Below are 14741 nucleotides of genomic sequence, written 5' to 3'. Positions count from 1 at the left end.
CAAAGAATACAATTCTAGGTAAAAGCTCTGTAGTTTTTATAGACAGAACAATTACAATTTACAGTTGAACTAGTATCACAGAACTAGAAGCTTCTCTTTTCATCTTTTCATATTATCGTCTCTTTTCAGAAGTATTTAACGAAGCCCAGTGGTATTATAAAGTGTTCATATATATTTAATCACAAATATAAACACCTCGGCCTCAGAAGTCTTGAGACCTCAAGTGGAGAAACTTTGAGGTGGCCTGCCTGTCGTCGCTTGAGTGTTTGTTCATGTGTCAAAATCTGAGATGTCTCTGTGTGTGTGCCCAAGCATGGTTACATATGACTGGACTCATATAGTTGTTGTGTGTGTTCATATTTATGAAGGAGAGTGCAACTAGAGCTGGAATGTGTCTCATTTCCTGCGGGCAGCCTGCTGTGAGCCTGCAGGATCCATCTGAACTGTCAGCCTCCTTCTGCCTTCCCAGGGCAAAGCTGCTCTCCCTGGGTGATGGATCTCTAGTGGGCGGAGGCAGGAAGAGAGAATTGCTCAGAACATGTGTTATATAATAAGGCAACATGTTTATGATGATGGCGAATAAATGGAGAGATTTGTCAGGCCAAAGGGATTTAGTTGCAACAAACTGTAGCTTTGTGTTAGTATGTGGTAGTGTGTTGCTTGCTTCTCTTTCTTCTTCCCTCATTCCCCCAAAACTCGTTTTTTGTTTTTGAAAAAGTATGACAAGAATTCAACATTATTAGAAATTTTGTAAAACTTTTAATTAATGTTCATATATATTTAAAAATAGAGCATCAGAATGTGTGGCCTGTCACAATGTCCTCCTCTCTGTGTGTTTCTCAACATCCAGGTGAACCACTGTGGTACTCAGGCTACGGTGTGGCTGTCTCTGGGTGAGGGTGAGTCCCTTCCAGGGCCACTGGAGGTCAGGCAGTTGACTGCCTGTGCTGCCTGGCATTTCCTTCCAAGCAGCAGCAAAGACTGCTGCATGTTTCGCATCCCGGTCACTGTCCGAAACTGTGGAGACTTCTATGTTTACCTTCTCCAACCCACACAGGGATGTATGGGGTACTGTGCACAGGGTAAGTCTGTTCAGAAAGTCTAATATGAAGTGTGTCCCTCATATAATTATATCACACAGTACTTTTGTATCTTTGAAAAGCAAGTCCTAAACTATACAGTTGTACAGATATATGCACAATACATTAAATCCTTTAGAAATGCATCAGAGAGACCGCAATAAGGATTCACTACATTGTGATATAGAGAACAGTCATACATGTGTTTTGGCAGGTCGTGATGTTTTGGCGTCATGACCTGCAGATTTATCATTTCAGTTCACTCTCACAGCTTACATCTGCATCCTTTCAAGCTGCAGCAGCAAACAGATTTCCAATATACAGTACTATGCTGTGCTGTACCCCCTGCACAATAAACACTGATCAGCCACAACATTAAATGCACCAGCCGGTGAAGTGAATAACAATGATGATCTTTTGACACCCACTCCCACCTGTGCCATGCTGCTTATGCTGCACAGGCATAGGCAAACATGATACATTAGACCAGACTACCTTCTTTATTGCTCCAGTTTTGATGCTCATATGCCCGGTTCACCACTTTTGACTGGTACTGACAACTGCAGACTGGGAACAACCCACCCCAGAGCAGCAGTTTTGGAGATGCTCTGACCCAGTCATCTAGCCATCACAGTTTACTCCTTGTCAAAGTCTCTCAAATTTTTGAACATCTGTCCAGCTTGTAATATAATCTTTGAGGACAAAATGTTAATTTGCAGCCTAATATACCACCTACTGATAGGTGCAAAGATAATGAGATGATCAGTGTTATTCACTTGACCAGTAAATATGACCATGTAATGGCTGATTGGTGTACTGTAAGTATGAACAAAACAGAAATCAGAGTGTATATGTTGAGTTTTGACATGTACTGTATGTATATACTATACAAACTAGCATCTGTTCACTGACACATTTGCCTTTTTTTGTACACCTTGTTGTATTTATAGCTTGTTTGGTTAGGTGGTTTAAGTAATGATGATAATTACTCATTATCACTTTCACCTGAAGAGGTTAGAAAATCTTATGATGAGGGTGTTTTTGTAAGTAGCTCAATATGTCATGAAAACTGAAAATATGTAATTCTAAAATGTATTTGTTTCTAGTTTAGCCTGGGGCTTGTTTTGCCTGTAATAGTCCATTTGAAATACAGCACAAAACAGAAGTATTATTCCTGTGGTTACATCCCATTTAATATACAGTACTTTTCAAGCTGATTGAGGAATTTGGTCTATTGAGATTTTCTTGTGTATAAATTAATTACTTCTCGTATGTTATTTCTTTCCAAGTTTGCAGTTATATTGAAAGCTTCACTGATATAAAAACAGGGTAAAAACAATCTCATTTGTAATAAAGATATGTCTATTGATTACAAAACAAGACTACAGTGACTGTTATAGACTTCTAATTTAATACATTTGTAGTTTATAAGTTGGTGATGATTTTAACAACTTGTTTCATGTGTAAATAAATCGCATATTAAAAGTAGAAACAAACCACAGAGAAATTACATAAGAATGCATACACTGCTTACCAGATAAGCACCGGGTGACACCACAGTCAGTCTTCTGTCAGCCATGTTTGATTTATTATGCTAATAAATGCTGATTTATAATTAACATTTCTCTCTTTTCATGTAACAGAGATGTCTGACACTTTACCCATGATGATACTGAGCTGTGGTCCTGACGAGGTCAACGTCAATGGAACATGTAAATGTGAGGACCCTACTGCTGTGTTTATGCCCTGCGCTTGTCTCCTCATGTTAGGTCAAACACTGAAACAATCAGGAGGTCAGGGAGTTGCCATGTGGTCAGGAATGCACCACTGGCCCCCTTAATGAGCTGAGCATGTGTCCTAGTGTTCGCTGGGCCTTGTCTCCCGGGTGACGGCCCCCGGCCAGGTCGTGAATTATGCCGCGGTAGGTTGTAGTTGACAGAGGTGGAAAGAACAAGGTCGTTTAATTAGACATGGATGAAACATTACTGAACATGACATTTTAAGTGATGGGATCGGTGTTATTTTAAAGCTCACTTTACTGTTTTAATTCAGACAATGGGCCTTGCTTGGTATTTTGTAATTAGAATTGCTCACATAAATGAATTCATGTTCCACAGCTGACACTACCTTCCTCTGCACAACCTCTACTGCATTTAATAAGTTTATCTTCGGTTGTATTACTTTTCCAGAGTGGGCCATTTTTTGTCATTACAGGATAAGTTTAGATGTTTTTTGAAGTAAATGAAAGGAATGTTGAAATAGACTTGCTGAAACCATGTCTAGATAGATAAGATACTTTATTAATCTCAAAGTGGCAAATTTCACTAATTTCTACTGCTCATCCTGGCTTTTTAATGTAGCGCTTCTGAAGTATCAGTGAACAGTAATACAGCGCCCTGAGTTCTTTAACATAAACAACTTAAAACTCTATTCTAAGGTGACACATCAGTATTAGTCAAAGTATTAATCTTTGCTAAATGGGGGTGTGTTAATAAAAGGAAACGTAGCTTTTACCTCACTGCAGCTACAGTCAGGTCCATAAATATTGGGACATCGACACGGTTCTAATCTTTTTGGCTCTATACACCACCACAATGGATTTGAAATGAAACGAACAAGATGTGCTTTAACTGTAGACTTTCAGCTTTAATTTGAGGGTATTTACATCCAAATCAGGTGAACATGTAGGAATTGCAACAGTTTGTATATGTGCCTCCCACTTTTTAAGGGACCAACAGTAATGGGACAAATTAACAATCATAAATCAGACTTTCACTTCTTAATACTTGGTTGCAAATCCTTTGCAGTCAATTACAGCCTGAAGTCTGGAACGCATAGACATCACCAGACGCTGGGTTTCATCCCTGGTGATGCTCTGCCAGGCCTCTACTGCAACTGTCTTCAGTTCCTGCTTGTTCTTGGGGCATTTTCCCTTCAGTTTTGTCTTCAGCAAGTGAAATGCATGCTCAATCGGATTCAGGTCAGGTGACTTAAAAAACTCTTTGGTTGCTTTCGCAGTATGCTTCGGGTCATTGTCCATCTGCACTGTGAAGTTCCGTCCAATGAGTTCTGAAGCATTTGGCTGAATATGAGCAGATAATATTGCCCGAAACACTTCAGAATTCATCCTGCTGCTTTTGCCAGCAGTCACATCATCAATAAATACAAGGGAACCAGTTCCACTGGCAGCCATACATGCCCATGCCATGACACTACCACCACCATGCTTCACTGATGAGGTGGTATGCTTTGGATCATGAGCAGTTCCTTTCCTTCTCCATACTCTTCTCTTCCCATCACTCTGGTACAAGTTGATCTGTGTCTCATCTGTCCATAGGATGTTGTTCCAGAACTGTGAAGGCTTTTTTAGATGTTGTTTGGCAAATTCTAATCTGGCCTTCCTGTTTTTGAGGCTCACCAATGGTTTACATCTTGTGGTGAACCCTCTGTATTCACTCTGGTGAAGTCTTCTCTTGACTGTTGACTTTGACACACCTACCTCCTGGAGAGTGTTCTTGATCTGGCCAACTGTTGTGAATGGTGTTTTCTTCACCAGGGAAAGAATTCTTCGGCCATCCACCACAGTTGTTTTCCGTGGTCTTCCGGGTCTTTTGGTGTTGCTGAGCTCACCGGTGCGTTCTTTCTTTTTAAGAATGTTCCAAACAGTTGATTTGGCCACACCTAATGTTTTTGCTATCTCTCTGATGGGTTTGTTTTGATCTTTCAGCCTAATGATGGCTTGCTTCACTGATAGTGACAGCTCTTTAGATCTCATATTGAGAGTTGACAGCAACAGATTCCAAATGCAAATAGCACACTTGAAATGAACTCTAGACCTTTTATCTGCTCCTTGTAAATGGGATAATGAGGGGATAACACACACCTGGCCATGAACAGCTGAGCAGCCAATTGTCCCATTACTTTTGGTCCCTTAAAAAGTGGGAGGTACATATACAAACTGTTGCAATTCCTACACCGTTCACCTGATTTGGATGTAAATACCCTCAAATTAAAGCTGAAAGTCTACAGTTAAAGCACATCTTGTTCGTTTTAATTTCAAATCCTCTGTGGTGGTGTATAGAGCCAAAAAGATTAGAATTGTGTCAATGTCCCAATATTTATGGACATGTAATTCCCTTGTGCGAATTAATCTTTATAAAACTCTCTTTTTCAAGGCAAATAAAATTGTGTGCAAATAAATCAAGCACAAGTGGATAACTTGCAGAGGTAACTAAACCAAAATTTATGTATTCACCCTTTAACCCGGCTTAATACCTGTGAACATCACAACAATTAAATGACCTGTTAAAATACAAGGTAAAGAAATACAGTTTTAGTGTTTTTTTCTTTTCTTTTCTTTTTTTTAAGTTATGGGGAAAACTGCACATCCCAGTTATTTATTAACGTGTATTTACTGTTTATTATAGATTTTAGCCTACTGTTGGGGATATGAATTATTAAACCTGGGGCTATGAACCCCTGGGTTACATTAATATGCAACCAGTGTAATTGAAGGACAAAATCCACAGTCTGTAAAAGGTTTATCTGAAATGAATACCAAGCCTCAGTGGTATATTTAAATCAAATCAAGCTAAAGGCCTAGGCTGCACGGCGGACGATGCACTGAGCACCTATCCTCAACTTTCTTATTTCTTCTATGTTATTACTCATGCATTGTGTGCTACTACTATTTAGCATGTTATTAGCTGTTACGGTGTGGACAACTCGAAGGAAAGAACCCAGGAGCGAGACACAAGAGTTAAGGCTCAAGGACAGGACTTTAATGAAAACAAAACTCGAGCGGAGTTCCAAATAGACAAAAAGATCAGGAGGAGCTGGCTGGCGAAACAGGCTGTAGCGTGGGCTGCACATGCAGCAAACAAAGAAAAGCAGGTTATTTGGATTGTGCACGAAGGAAATAGGCTTAGCAACAATAGCTGGTTTACATGTTCCTACCACGGGGGTAAACTGAAGAACTGGCAATGAATGGGAGAGTGGAAAGTCGTTAAAGTAGGATTCAGCTTGATTGGATGATGAGAGGCTGGTGAGATGCAGCCCAGCCCCAGCAATGATCAGCAGCTCATCTCCAAACACCTGAGGCAAAAAAAGAAACCGCCAAACAAACACAAAAGCAAATCAATAGAGAGTGACAAGTGGCTTAACATTAGCTGTGTGTCTCGCTCTTCATCTCCCTTTGTTTGCACAAACAACCTAAACATTGCACCAGTGTATCCCCTTTAATCTACTTATGCATTCTGCTTCTACCCTTGTCAGCCAATCAGCCTCCCACTCCATCAATGCCTGTGATCGTCTCAGAGGTGACAGGTAACACCATCTACCTGAAGTGCAGCTTTGAGAGCAGTTCCAACAGCTCCCTGGGTTATGTAGTGGCCTGGTCTCGCCTCTCACCTGAGAGCAAGAAGGAGGAGCTCAAACAGGAGACCACCATCCAGACCTCTGCCTTTATCGAGCTGGATGGCTTCAACCTCCGTCTGGGCGACAAGGTGTGATTCAGGGCTGTTGTGTAGATATCTTGAGCTGTTAGCATTAACTAACAACAACCCTAGGTTGAGGAAAGCTGTCAGTGTTAATTCAATTTTATTCCCCAGCTGTTATTTTTTGTCTGACGTTGTGGTCAACGGGCAGACAAAAAATGTCAACAATGTTTTGTCCCATCATGTCAACAATGGGACATTTAATGGGGATAGTCTGCTGAGAACAGAATTCTCTTTAGTGCCACATACAGTATGAGTATAATGAACACTAACATGAGTCTTGAAAATTTAACAATAAGTGAGTGTAAAGATAAAAATGTGCATTAATAAACAAGGTGCATTAATGTAACCCATCAGACTTAAAAAGTCTGTGAGAGTGTGCATGTGTGTGAGGGGTTATTTATTAGTTCAGTTGCAGATGGAAAGAAGCTGGTTTTGGTCCTGATAGACCACAGCCTCCTGCCAGAATCTGTCAAGAGTCTGTGTCCTGGGTGAGAGGTGTCGGTTCACTCGCCCTCTCAGCTGAGCGAATAATATGCTGCAGCAGCATACCAGGCGGTGATGGAGCAAGTGAGGATGGACTGGATGATGGAGGGGTAGAAGTGCACCATCATCGTCTTTGACAGGTTAACTTCTTCAGGTGCTTCCTCTGTTGTGCTTTTTTTAATAATACAGGACTCAAGGTCCTGAGTTAGGGTAGTTCCCAGGAAGCGAAAGGACTCCACAGTGTCAACCTGTGAGTCACCCAGGATGGGGGTGGGTCAGCGTTCTTCCCTAAGTCTATCACCATCTCTACCATCTTTTCAGTGTTCAGCTGTCTGCGGTTGGTAGTAGGTTTTTAGTGCATTGTCCCCATAAGAAATTCAGGAGCTTGACAGACTGGTGACTGGAGGTACAACTGTTGGTGTAAAGGGAGAAGAGCAGAGGAGACAGAACACAGTCTTAAGAGGAACTGATGCTGATTGTCCGTGAGTCAAACGTGAGTTTTCCCAGCCTCGTGTGCTGCCTCCTGTCTAACAGGAAGTCTGTAATCCACCTGCAAATGGAGTCAGGCACACTCTGCTGGGAGAGCTTGTCCTGCAGCAAGGCCAAGATGATGCTGTTAAAGGCCAAGCTGTAGTCCACAAACAGGATCCTGGCGTAGGGTCTTGTAGAGTCCAGGTGCTGGATGATGAAGAGGAGAGTCAGGTTTACTGCATTGTGTACTGGTCTAATGGTGAAGCTGGTGGTCTGGAGCTGTTGGGTAGTGAGGGATGGTGTCAGGACTGCCCCAGTGTCTTTCAAAGCGACAGAAAAATTTACTCAGAGTTTATATATGTTGTGTCTTTCCAGACTTCCCAGTTTTTCAGGAAGACCTGTTTTATAAAGATGTTTCTCTTGGGCTTTTGAGACAGCTGGGATAGAGGGTATTATTAAAACCTATTAACATGTGGTCTCATAATCACGTGTGTGTGACCTAGCCAGAAACATTAACTACATTCACTTTTTTCTTATAATAACTTATTTGTTATTTATAATACCCTTAACAAAATTCTGAATGTATATCTCTCTCCTTCTCTTAGATTTACTGCTCCAGCTACAGTTTCTTCTTGGACTCGCCAGACATACGGAGTGCCTCAGTGGAAAGTCAGGAGTTCTTTGCTGGGATTAGGGTATAAAATAGTTGGCCGATATTTTATTTATCAGTGTGTGTTTTATTAATTATTCTAAATTCACTGTAATATAGCAAAGTCATGTTTCATTGGTGATGACATTTCAGTGCATAAAGGGTCTGACCAAGCTTCTTTTTAAAAATGTTCTGTTCAGTTAAGACCAGAGGTGAACAGTGTGTTTGAAGATGGGAGGCTGTATGAGTTAATGGTTGAGAGCACAGTTCCTGTTCCATGCTCTGGAGGGTTTTACTCCTCTACAGAACAGTGCACTCTGCCCTTGCAGCTCAGCACAAGCAGTCAAGGTGAGGACTCACAGAAAGATAACAGCATACCTTATTAACTGCATGTACTATGGGGAGTTTACATTGAAAGCAATGACAGCTTTAACACTTATAACTTCAAATTCTTGTGTTGCAGATGAGGGCTTGTTGGGTGCCGATCTGTCTCTGTCCTCTTGTGCGGTGGATCTGTCCCATGGCCCCTGCAGGAACGGCGTTTGTAGCTCAGCTCAGATCCACTTCAGCCCCATCACTGACTTTGTCAAAGATGCTCAAAGGACAACTCAGATCTCTGTTAAACTCATCATCTCACAGAACTTTCTCTGGAATGGATACTCTCCAGAACCTGTACAGGTAACCACATGCTTGTTCATTTACTGTTATCACGTATTTTATATTAATAAGAAATGAAAGTGATCTTTTGTTTGCAGATAATAGTAAATGATATTCCCTCGGCCAACTGCTACTCCTTTACTGATCATCACATTATCACATTTGATGGCAGGTACTTCAGTCTCTTTTCAATTATCAGGAAACATACTGTATACTGTGCATCATATTATATCTTAAATTTTAATTATCCATAGTGAAGATGCCCTTTCTGTCTGTATTGGTGCCCTAATACAAAATCCAAAGATCTATGTATAATAGGAACTGGCTGATATATTTCTTTGTTTGTTTACAGGTACTATGAGAACTCCCAGATAGGCACCTTTGTTCTCTATAAGAGCAGTTTCTGGCCATTTGAGGTTCATGTCCGTCAGTGGGAGTGCAGCAGCTTGGTGCATTTTGCTTCATGCGTATGCGGCTTTGTAGCGAGGGATGGTGGCGACATTATTTCTTTTGATATGTGCAACAGGGAAATGGGTGAAACCAAGCCTCATCTGTCTGTGAAGAACAGAGACTTGAACAAGAGCAGCATTCAGATCACCGAGTCCTACAGAGGACGTAAAGTCACTGTGAGTGAGGAAGTTTTTGAACAGTCTAAAGTAAAAATAAGTTAATAGTTGCTGCAAGTTCGTATAATGTTAAATTTTCGATCATCAAAAAGATGCTAAGAATGCCTTTATTTCAAACTCAAACTAATTAAAATAAAAATATTCTTGCATTTTCAGATGACCTTCTCGTATGGAGCATTTGTTCGTGCAGACGTGTCTGACTGGGGAATGAGTCTGACACTGAGGGCCCCCAGTCCGGACTGGAATCACACTCAGGGTTTGTGTGGGACCTTTGACGGACAGCCAGACAATGACTTCCACTCTGTAAGCGGCACCAAAATGGATCTACAGGCTTTTATCTCTGAATGGAGGTCAGTGTTTTTTATGATGATGGATGTGTCAGTTGACAGGAAGTTTCAGTCGTGTTTGTATACCAAGAAGATGGATTGTAGGAATTCTTACAGCAACTTTTAAGCTTGGTAGTTGACAGTGTTGTGCAAGAACGTTCATATTTTTCATCTACTTCATTCATTGTTCATATTGTTACGAACTGTGAACTGAACGCATCATTTTTCCAGATGTGAGTGTAGACATGAGTTTTGCTCAATCTGGAGGAAAAATAACGATGTTCACCCACTGACTGTATATACTTCCCCCTTCAGAAAAAAAAAAAAATTTTGTTTGACAACAGCTGTCACCCGACGCGCGATTTACGGCATACAGCATGGCTGGTGCAGCTGAAAGAGAAGCTGCCTCCCGCAGCGCGTAGGCAACTGATTCACACAAACATTTGAGTTATTTCCTCGTATATACAGTGGTTATTCAAAAAAGCAGTACAGATCCTGGTGGAAAAAATATGACAATCTGGGGATAGATGGGCAGATCAGTCAGAGATTCTATTGAACAAGAATAGGTCAAAGCTGCTCATTTAAAAAAAAAAAAAAAATGGAAAAAATGTTTACAGACTGTTAATTAAAAATGTGAACTATGAACTTGAACTAGATCACTTTTATCTGTGTGAACTGAACTTTGAACTAGTTCTTGTTTAGTGTGAACTTGCAACAGTGGTGGCTGACTGCTTGTTGAATTCTATGAATGCATGGATTGAGATTCGTTGAACTTTTATGCATATTTTATGCCTGAGTTCAACGAATCTCAATCCATAACAGAGACGTGGTGGTTAGCACTTAGCAAGAACGTTCCGAGTTCTAATCCATGGACCGACTGGGCCTTTCTGTGTGGAGTTTGCATGTTCTCCCTGTGTCTGTGTGGGTCCTCTCCGGGTACTCCTGCTTCCAAATTGGCCGTAGATGCGAGTGTGAATGGTTTTCTGTCTATCTGTGTTAGCCCTGCGATAGAAGTTCTTCTTTTTTCCCATCTTACTTATTCATGTTTTCATTTGCTGATCGTGCAGAGAGAGGAATCTCAGGTGCAGGGTCAATTTAAATATAATTTTCATATATAAAAGGGGGCGTGGACAGGAAGGGGTCGGGTACAACATGTGCACTCAATTCCACGTTGATTGGGATATACAAAGGAAATGTGCTTCTGGACCTGAGTGTTTCAGTTGGAAATCCACGCAAGTCTTTGTACATGAGGCCCCTGGGCCCCATGCTATAATAAACACATAAGATACACCCTGTATTTACGCTCCTATTGACAAAAAAACACTACACCCGCCAGTAGTGGACCAACACATTTTTACAAGAGGCCCTCAGTAAGATAAATAATATATTCATGAGGAGAGCGAGACACAAACATCCTTTCCTTTCCCCTTCCAGACTCCCTCCAGGCAGCAGCTTGTTTGACACCATAACACCCCCTTTGAGTACACTGAACCCCCGCAAATATTGTACCTGTCAGGTAGAGCCCAGCATCTCAACTCCCAGTGCCCGATCGCAAAAAACTACATCCTCCGATTCCAGCTGTTCTAATCATGGCAACGTACGTTTCCTCAGTGTCATCCCCACTCTGGACATCACGACTGACTACAGCAGCTCGGCAGAGCTATTCATAGAAAATGAAAGTCAGCAGCTGCCTCCAGGTCACTCTAGCCAAAACTCCCAGGATCGGGGTAGCCACCTACGACCACAGAAAAGAGGCTTTCCTTTTACAGTCTCCAGAGAAGGAGACTCAGCTCATCCGCAACAGCGCAAAAGCAAAGGCCAGACTCAGCGATACATTTCTAACTCCCAGCACCAAGTTCTCAGCCAGTCAGATATGCAGGGCTTCACCTACTTTTTCCCAGAGGATCATGAACCAGCAGTTCAGCCAGACTCTCCCCTAACATGGCCCACATCTTCTGGCCTGACTAAGCAGCAGGCCCAGGCTCAGTGCCAGGCTGTGGTTGCAAACTCAAGCATAGCTACAGGTTGCAAGCGCCTGCTGCAAGAGTCATTAGTGAGCCATGCGGTGGCTATTTGTGTTACTGACATACAGCTGAAGGATGAGCAGTCATGGTTGAATGCAACATTACCGCTGCTGGAGAATGAGTGTGAGAGGAGGCTGGTGGAGGAAGGGAGGAGAGAAGAGCAGCACCAGGATGTACTGGCCATCCTCAGATGTCCAAATCTGTGCAACGGGAATGGCCAGTGCACAGAGTGGGGTTGTGACTGCTTCCCCGGATTTGGGTCACATGACTGCAGTGATTTGTCTGGTAACATGCTGAACATACATAAACACACACGCACACGCACACACCCACACACTCACACACACACATTATAATCCTAGAGAGACATTTGGTTATGGAAGCTAGATTAATATCTATTTATTTAGATTCACAGAGCAAACTGAAGCTCGTACAGCTCATAATATTATACTGGCCTGCACGCACACGCAAACAAAATTTTTACGTTTCTCCCCTAGTTGTAACATAGTTAGCATAGTTGTAACATAGCTGTTGATGTTGTGCAGACCAGATCCCAGAGATCACCAAGCTGGATAAGGAGGGCCTGTGTGATGTCCATCAGGGAGACTGCTACACAATTCAGGTCTTTGGTCAAGGCTTCAGGGACTCCTACGAGCTCAAGTGTGAGTTTGTTAAAGAAAAGGTAACTTTTTCTTTTCTATTTTCCGTATTTGCTGTGCTTGTGTTCCCTTCCCTGACACAACATCACAATATCCTAACTCATCCTTGTGATTGTATTTTACTCTTATACCAAATCAACATCCTTTCAACACTTTATGACCATCTTGGAGATTTATCATTTTATTTTCTCTTTCTTGTTCTCTTCTCGGCGGCACAGTGGCGAGGTGGTTAGCACTGATCCCTGTGTCTGCGTGGGTTCTCTCCGGGTACTCCGGCTTCCTCCCACCGTCCAAAGACATGCTGGTTAGGTTAATTGGTGATTCTAAATTGGCCGTAGGTGTGAGTGTGAATGTCTGTCTCTGTGTTAGCCCTGCGATGGACTGGCGACCTGTCCAATGACAGCTGGGATAGGGTCCAGCAGACCCCCGCAACCCTTAACAGGACTAAGCGGGTATAGAAGATGAATGAATGTTCTCTTCTCTTACATCTGTCCCTCTCTTTCACCTCCTACCATTTACGACTTTCTCCCTCTCTGTGTCTCTTATCAAGTTTGTGGATGGTGAATGGGTTCTGGGTGAGCCTCAGTTTGTCTTTGCCACCTTTCTGGATATGACAGCTCTAGAGTGCCAGCTCCCCCTGGAGGACAGCCGGACTCCTGCAAGTGTAGACCTGGAAACGGTGACAAACAGACCACTGGCTCGCTGGCAGATTAAAGTTAGTCATGTTAACAGCCATTTCTGAACAACACACTGGTGAATCCATTATACAATTAGTCCTATATACCTGGTTCATACTTGTCTTCTTCTCTTAGGTGTCTCTGTTTTGTTTCTGTCACACTTAAAACTAATTAAACATTTTGGAAACAATTATATTCTTATTTACCAAGCTAAATACTATTCAGAGGATGTCCCCACATAAATCTGCCATAAAGTAATTGGAAGCAGACAGATTTTAAGATTTGCTAGTTTTTAATTGTTCAATGCCGTTGTGAAAAGAGTGCAGCTCGAGGTTTTCTTCAGTTTCATCTTAGCCCAGGAAGAAAATGGGCTCAGTAGGGTAAAAGGTATTAGTTGGATAACATGATTTCCAAATTCATTAAAAAAAAACAAAGCTTGGGAATATATTTTCACAGCAGTTAGATTTAGTAAACAATCACAAGAGCGTTGTGAGTACCACCATAGTAGAACCTACATCAGAATGAAATCACATGAGATTATTCTCAGACTTTATTCTGTAAATGTGAATAAATGAGCCAGTGTGTGTGATTACAGTCACTTCGTTTACTAGCATTAAGTGTTTAATGCTTTCCCAGTGATTAACAGTAACCAAGCTTCTGCTGATGGTAGGTTTCCAATGATGGCTACAGCTACAGTAACGCCAAGATACTGACTCTGTACGATGGAGCCTGCCAGATCTGCAGCCTCAACACTGAAGTTTTCTGTACCCTGAGGGTGAATCATGTTTCTTCTTGTATAGATCCAACAGTAACATCACATTGTCCTCGCAGCCTACTTTCTCAGCCATAAAACTCAGGTTTAACATCCTTAAACAAGGATCAAATGGTGCTCTGTCACATAAAAAAAATAAATTCAAGACTGTGGCTTAAACTTGCTGTTATATAATCATTATACTTTGTAAGTACATTACATACATACAGTTGATGGTAAAAATCAGTCATTACCTTAACCAAGCGTAGACCCTGAAAGGCATTGAAAAGAAACTTTCTAAAGCTCAAACTTAATTCTCCAATTCCATTTTCTCCATTATGAGAAGTTTTCATGAACTGTGGACACTGAAAACATTTGGATTCATAATTTCTGATAATTTCACTGGAAATTTCACATTGAAAATAATCAGGATATTCATCAGTTTTTAGCTGTGGTTCTAGTATACTTGAATGTACTACACTACATACCAAAATAGGACAGGAACAATAACATCTTTTTGTTGCCTTAAAACAGGGGTGCCCATTACATCGATCGCGATCGACCAGTAGATCGCAAAGGTAGTGCGGGTAGATCGCGTGCCATTGAAAAAAAATGTTTTAGATGTTAGTCTAAAACACTTATCTGTCGCACCTCCAAAACAAACAGCAAGACAAAAGTTCAATGGCACACATCCACAGCCACGCACAACTTCAACAACAACTGCCTTAGGCAGATGGGTCCCTCCATATGAGCTGGAGTTCTGCTCAAGGTTTCTTCCTGTTAAAAGGGAGTTTTTCCTTGCCACCGTTGCCTTCAGGCTTGCTCTGGGGGTTTCAGGCCG

The 14741-nt window shown here is 41.7% G+C and overlaps 1 protein-coding gene across 1 annotated transcript in view; it reads left to right on the top strand.

The window, feature by feature from the left end:
• The window catches only part of vwde (von Willebrand factor D and EGF domains), a gene marked incomplete at both ends in the record, with an annotated part of 65639 nt that overhangs the window by 20986 nt on the left and 29912 nt on the right, over nt 1-14741 (top strand). Inside the window, 13 exons of the mRNA XM_084557799.1 lie at nt 851-1082; nt 2723-2797; nt 6354-6583; nt 8137-8226; nt 8381-8528; nt 8644-8858; nt 8936-9009; nt 9190-9463; nt 9620-9813; nt 11224-12098; nt 12359-12495; nt 13023-13187; nt 13820-13924. Of these exons, the coding sequence (XP_084413925.1) occupies nt 851-1082; nt 2723-2797; nt 6354-6583; nt 8137-8226; nt 8381-8528; nt 8644-8858; nt 8936-9009; nt 9190-9463; nt 9620-9813; nt 11224-12098; nt 12359-12495; nt 13023-13187; nt 13820-13924 (2814 nt within the window). The remainder of the gene's footprint in view (nt 1-850; nt 1083-2722; nt 2798-6353; nt 6584-8136; nt 8227-8380; nt 8529-8643; nt 8859-8935; nt 9010-9189; nt 9464-9619; nt 9814-11223; nt 12099-12358; nt 12496-13022; nt 13188-13819; nt 13925-14741) is intronic.

This window comes from Chelon labrosus (genome assembly GCF_963514085.1).
Source record: "Chelon labrosus genome assembly, chromosome: 12".
Lineage (NCBI taxonomy): Eukaryota > Metazoa > Chordata > Actinopteri > Mugiliformes > Mugilidae > Chelon > Chelon labrosus.
Note: the sequence above shows the minus strand (reverse complement) of the source record. Positions and strands in the feature narration are given on the sequence as shown.